The sequence below is a fragment of the Macrotis lagotis genome, chromosome X, assembly GCF_037893015.1.
Source record: "Macrotis lagotis isolate mMagLag1 chromosome X, bilby.v1.9.chrom.fasta, whole genome shotgun sequence".
Lineage (NCBI taxonomy): Eukaryota > Metazoa > Chordata > Mammalia > Peramelemorphia > Peramelidae > Macrotis > Macrotis lagotis.
The window spans coordinates 671,247,977-671,254,584 of record NC_133666.1 but is presented as its reverse complement, the minus strand read 5'-3'; the positions used below and the strand labels follow the sequence as shown (position 1 = coordinate 671,254,584).

The window sequence follows — 6,608 nt, the reverse complement described above, 5'->3', positions numbered from 1 at the left end:
GACTTAATGATGGTGAACTACATGTATTCCTGCATGGAAAGATGATACTGATAATACTCATATGAACCTTCTCATTTAATAAAGCAGGTAGAAGGAGCTTTTATAGACCAAGCCCAGGAGAGAGCTGAATTTGAAGATATAATATATGGTAAAAATGGAGTCAATGAGTGAAAGGGAAATGTACTGGGAGTAAGACAAAAAAGAGGTGGAATAGGCTAAGATATTTTATATAATAGATATTTCATGTAGCTTTTGCAATGGTATAGAAGGAGGGAAAGCGAGAGGGAATGAGGGAGCCTTCATTCTCATCAGAAATGGCTCAGAGAGGAAACAGTATACACACTCAATAGGGTACAAACATCCACAAGAAAAAGGAGAGAAGCGAGACCGGGGGAAGGGGGGGATATGGGTGATAGAGGAGAGGGTAGATCATAGGAGAGGATAGTCAGATATAACACATTTTCTTTTTTACTTTTTTGCAAGATGCTGGGATTGGGTGGCCTGTCCAGGACAACAGGGCTGGGTATTTGCTGGGTCTCTGGGGTGGGATGTAGGCTTGAGGCCTCTTGGACCCAGGACCCATGCTCTGTCCACTGCATCACTTGGCTGCCCCACAATACAATTTTGAAGAGGGACAGAGTGAAAGGAGAGAGAAAATATAAATAGATGGTACTGGGGAGGAATGGATGGAGGGAATTACAGTCAGCAACAGCAACTGTGGAAAAATATGGAAGTAACTACTATGATGGACTTATAATAAAGAAAGTGATCCACCGAAGACAGAGCTGAAGGTATCAGAACACAGATTGAAACACATTTTTTATATTTCTTTTACTTTAGTTCTCATGAGGTTTTATGTTTTTGTGGGGGAGGGGTATTATGTTTACTCTTAAACAAAAATATTTTAGTAATGTGTAAATAAATTAAAGAAAAATTTTAAAAATGGAAAAAAATACAAAATTTGTTTCCAATTGATTCCAATATGCCCCATGACCATGGTTCTCTGAATCAATTTTATCCTCACAACAGCCCTGGAAGGTAGGTGAAATGATTAAACCCTTGTTTTATTTGTTGGTTTTCAAAACTGGAGCCATGATTGAGAGGCATTTGTATTTTGCTGCTATAGGTGAGATTCTTAGACTGGTGTAAGATTGACAAGACTGAAAGTATTTGCCAAGAATGTTTTCATTAAGAATGGAAGCTGTAGGGACAGCTGAGTGGCACAGTGGATAGAGCACCAGCTCTGGAGTCAGTAGTACCTGAGTTCAAATCTGGCCTCAGACAGTTAATAATTACCTAGCTGTGTGGCCTTGGGCAAGCCACTTAACCCCACTGCCTTACCAAAAAAAAAAACTAAAAAAAAAAAGAATGGAAGCTGGAGAGGGAGAGACAATAAATGAACTCATGGTAGGCAAGGACTGGACATGTGCCTTTTTTTGGTCTTCCCAGTCTGTTGCAAAAAAATAAAATAAAATACTAGTTGACTTGGAAAAAGAAAAAAAAAGAATGGAAGTTGTAGATTCAAAGACAATCAGATGCCTTCACAGTTCCAACTATAAGCAATTATGACTAGCCATCCTACAATTATTCCCATAATCCACCTGGGAGCTTCTAGGAAACCAAAGTCTTTGGTTCCAGGGGAAATATAGTTGCAAAGCTGATTAGAATAGACCATCATGAGACAGGTTAGGATAGTTTTAACTTCTAATGAAGATCTGTCTTCAAGCATGAGTGGAACCATAGTTCCCATACTTGATGTATCCTAGTGATAAATGTTTGTCACCTAGCACAAGAGGTGTATCCAATTGAATGAAGGTATAGCTACCAGTTGGGATCTTTGACATTAAGTCAAAACTTCTAAGTCTAATGATACCTAGATGCCTGGGTGATAAGGGAATCTTAAAGGCCAAGGTCTACCATTACATCCAGACCAAAACCTGTCCTCCTGTTCCTACTATATCTGGCCACTAGATTCAGATGGTTCTGGAAGAGATAGTGAGAATAGTGTCTTTGTACAGCACCTCCTCTCTTTAATCCAAATTACTTGCAAGTCATGACATTTATTTGATGTCAGAGTCATCTTCTAAAATGAAGGACAACAGGGGTAACTAGGTGGCACAGTGGATAGAGCACTGGCCCTGAAATCAGGAGTACCTGAGTTCAAATCTGACTTAAACACTTAATAATTGCCTAGCTGTATGACCTTGGGCAAGTCACTTAATTCCATTGCCTTAAATAAAATTTAAAAAAAATAGAATGAAGGCCAACAACAAAATAAATAGATGAGGAAAGTGAGCCTGAAATTAAAAATTTGCCCATTAAGACAGCATCATAGGTTAATACATAGAGAACTTGTTCAAAAGAACCAATAGCTACTGATGGCCCAGAGAAAGGAATCTTTTGCCTAGAGTGGGAAGGAAAGGAAATGAGAGATTTTTCTAAATTCTGAGAGCTCTTCTAATGTGAATCATATCATAAACTGCTATTAGGAAGATTTTTCAGTTTAAATTATCTATCCACTATTCCCCCTTTCAGCTTCTCCCATGGCACTATACTGAAGATATTATGTGTATCTTTTTTCATAGTCATAATGAGAAATTAAGGAATCATTTCCATTGAATAATTCAAAAAGACTCACCCCTGATCTCGGGCTGCACTGGTTTCTTTCTGAAGCAGGTATTCTCTAAGCCACCAATCATGGCTTCTGCCGGCCTCCAGATCCTGGGCATGATCCTCTCATTACTGGGCTGGGTAGCATCTATAGTGTCTTGCGCCTTGCCCATGTGGAGAATCATTGCTTTCATTGGTAATAACATCGTAGTGGCCCAGGTGATATGGGAAGGCCTCTGGATGACTTGTGTGGTCCAGAGCACTGGCCAGATGCAATGTAAGGTGTATGATTCCATGCTGGCCCTGCCTCAAGACCTGCAGGCTGCTAGAGCCCTCACAATCATCACTCTGCTATTGGATCTGGTGGGCCTGCTGGTCTACCTTGCTGGGGCCAAGTGGTACCACGTGTATTGAAGACCAGGAGCCAAAGGCTCGCCTAGTGCTGACTTCAGGGATCATTTTCATCATCTCAGCTATCCTGCTCCTGATTCCTCTGTGCTGGACTGCCCACATGATCATTAGAGACTTCTACAACCCTGCGGTGGCTGAGGCTCAGAAACAGGAATTGGGGCACAGTCTATACGGAGGCTGGGCAGGTGCAGGCCTTTTTCTACTAGGTGGGGGCTTATTATGCTGCACTTGCCCCTCGGGGAGCTCAAGGGGTACAAGCCATTATGTGGTTCGATACTCTGCTTCTGCTCCTCCTGCAGGGGGCCCCCGAGGTCCTTCTGAATACCCAACCAAGAATTATGTGTGAATATGGAAGGAAGGAGAGGGGAAGGAAGGGCAACAAATGACTCCCTAAGGTAAGGGAGGTCCTCTTTCCCCTGCTTCCCTCTCAAGACAAATCTATAGGTGACCCTGTCAGTCTTGAGATTTTGGGGGTTTTTTTTAAACCCCTTGAGTGACTGAACCAAGAAGATGACTCCACATCCCTTCCTGGTCTTTACTGCTGCTACTGATGTAAAGTCTTCCAGATATCCTTGGATAAGAAGTTATGGAGATGTTGCCCAAGAGCACCAGCATCTTTCCTTTGGATAATGGCACCACAAAGATCTATTCTATTTCTCTGGAAATGCTAGAATCCTCTGGTGTGGGACTGAATTCTAACCCTCTCAAATACAGAGTTCTCCAGTGTTGCTCTGTCCTTGCCATCCGCAGCTCCCAGGAAAAATAGAACCACCAAGATCCACTAGCCTTTCTTGGTCTCCATGGAAACTGTGATACTGTGATTCTTCTGGACTCCCAGAAGGCAGGAAAGGATCTCCCTGCTGACTCTTGCATCCTGCTTTTAAAACTCTTCCTAATCCAGAATCTAGAAAACACCTTCCCTTCCCTCCCACCATGCTGCTCCCTTCCCTCTCTGTCTCTTTGAGGAGTTTCCCTTGTTTGGAGATTTTTAGAGAATAAAGTATGTCTTGCTTAAAAAAAAGAATAGTTCAAAAATGAATTATCAGCATGGCTTCCATGGAAGCCTGCCAGTTCTCAAAGACCCTGCCAGTGGACTGTCAGATATGGCAGGGTCTACCCATCTGGAAGGGTTTTAAGGATAAACCTGGTCTCTGCTGCCTCAGAACCAGCCTACCTAAGTTTAGAAATGATCAGAACTAGTGTGGCCTCAGGAGGAGGAAATGATTTTAGCAGTAGCAACTCTCATAGACCATCTATGAAGTCATATGGTCTGCCACATTCTAGGGCAGGCCCAGGTGGCAAAGTACATGAACTGTTGGACTTGGAATCATCAACACCTGAGTTCAAATAAATTTGTGCTTCACTTTCTTTTTTTTTTTTTAGGTTTTTTTTTTTGCAAGGCAAACGGGGCTAAGTGGCTTGCCCAAGGCCACACAGCCAGGCAATCATTAAGTGTCTAAGACCGGACCTGAACCCAGGTACCCCTGACTCCAAGGCCGGTGCTTTATCCACTGTGCCACCTAGCCGCCCCTGTCCTTCATTTTCAAAGAAGACCACATCAGGGAGATGATGCCATGACAAGCCATTTATTAAGCACTTACTATATGCACTGTGCTAAGCTCTGAGGATACAAAAAGACTTCTCTTGCCCTCAAGACCTTCATGGTCTTTTGGGGAAGACAATACCCAAACAACCATTTACAAGCAAGACAGAGTGTCTAAATTGGAATTAATTAACGGAAGGCACTAGAATTGAGGGAGATCAGGAAAGGTTTTCTGCAGAAAGTGAATTTTTAGCTGAGAATTGAAGAAAACTGGGGAAGCTAGAAGGCTGAGAGAAGGAAGGAGAATGTTCCAGTCATCTTTCAGACTAGAAATGGAGTATTTTGTTTAAGGAACAATGGAAATGAATTCCCAGATAGGCACCTGGGTGTTGGGTAAAACTCTGTTGTAATTTATTTTTCCTATAATAAATGCCCATGTGTAATAGTTAATTAATATATATATATATATCATTTAATAATTCATTGAATAGTTTCAATTTAATCAATAGGACTGATTAAATGAAATTGAGGTGTTGATCAATGATGGTTAACATTGAGGTAAATATAGTCAATGAGGGTCTGAGCTAATTAGAGAATCACCTTTGACTCTCTTTTTTGGGAGGAGAGTGGGTTTGTGGGGCAATGAAGATTAGTGATTTGCCCAAGGTCACACAGCTAGTAAGGATCAAGTGACTGGGGTCCTCAGAATCACCCTTGACTCTTGAAGGGACATTATAACCTTGTGGTCACTGAAGGGCAGATGGTGTCTTGCTCTGAGAGACCCAAACTTCTAATGCCCAGGTGGGCATTAGATCAAGATTAGCATTTAGACATGTTTGTTCATTCATTGAAATGGAGTCTCGAAAGGAATAGGATATAGAAGGGGATTTTGCTAATGGGTCAGGGCATAAGTATCCAAATGGATAAACCTGTACACGCCACACCTTTAGTGTTGTTATTTGTCCGTTGTACTCAAAGAAGACCACAGCAACAGGGAGGTGATGCCAAGACAAGCAAGTGAATTGGATTTAAGTGAGGGGGAGCTCTGCTAAGTCACTGGCCTCACTTTCTTCTCCAGAGCCATTTGGGTCTGGTGGCCAGATATGGATCAGGATGAATGGATAAAGTCTAGAAAGGGAAGCAATCAGGGTGGAGTGGCTTGCCCAAGATCACATAGCTAGAATCAGGTGTCTGAGATAAGATTTGAACTCAGGTCCCTCTCTATATTAACAGAGTGAATGCTGTCATCCATATACGATGCTAAGGGACAGAAGGAACCAGCTCTCCAAGAACCATCAGTATCTTGCTTTCCTAGAATTCCCTAGGATTGTGAGAGGAGACAACGGGTGTGACAATAGCACCTGGTCCTCAAACTGAATAGGCTCAGGTGTTGATCAGCAGCATCCTGATAGTTAAGCAAAGAACCAAATAAACATACAAAATAAGGAATAAAATAATACATTAACCACAATGATATTATAATGTGCACTTTAAAGACAAAATAAATGAAAAACAACATACAAAAGGATCATTTGCTCTTTCTCCCCTTTCATCCACAATAGCCATGAGATAGGTTTTATTGTCCCCATTTTACAAAGGAGGAAACTGAAACTCAGTGAGGTTAAGCGTGTCCATAGTCATAGTCCCCTTGTCGTCGTCCCCCCCCCCCCCCCCGCCCCTGCCTTCATCCTCCTTCCCGGCATCAACCCTCATCCCTCCTTTCCCCAGCCTGCTCTGCATCCCAGGCCCCTGTCCCACTCCTAGGCCGGCTCTGCCCCTCGGGCTCTGCGGATCCCAAGCCTTCCTCGCCGCCCGACTCCTCTTCCTCTAGCTCCCCAGGCCGGCCTCCGAGGCCCCTCCATTTCCCCGAGCTTGCTCAGCTCCCCCCAAGTTCGGCCTCAGTCTCCTCCCTTCTCTGGGCTCCCTGACCCTGAAGTCCTCCTCCTCCAGCCTCTCCCCCTCCCCTCAGACCCACCCGCCCACGTGCCCATGATGTCATCCTCTTCCTTCCCTTTCCAATTGCCCCGACATCACTCCCCCTCCT

At 43.4% G+C, this 6,608-nt stretch overlaps 1 protein-coding gene across 1 annotated transcript; it reads left to right on the top strand.

The window, feature by feature from the left end:
* Positions 1-2,697: 2,697 nt before the first annotated feature.
* Positions 2,698-3,367, top strand: LOC141497874 (claudin-6-like). Its single transcript, XM_074200720.1, is given in 2 exon segments — positions 2,698-3,009; positions 3,011-3,367. Coding segments are annotated over 2 exon segments (669 nt in total).
* The last annotated feature ends 3,241 nt before the right edge of the window (positions 3,368-6,608 follow it).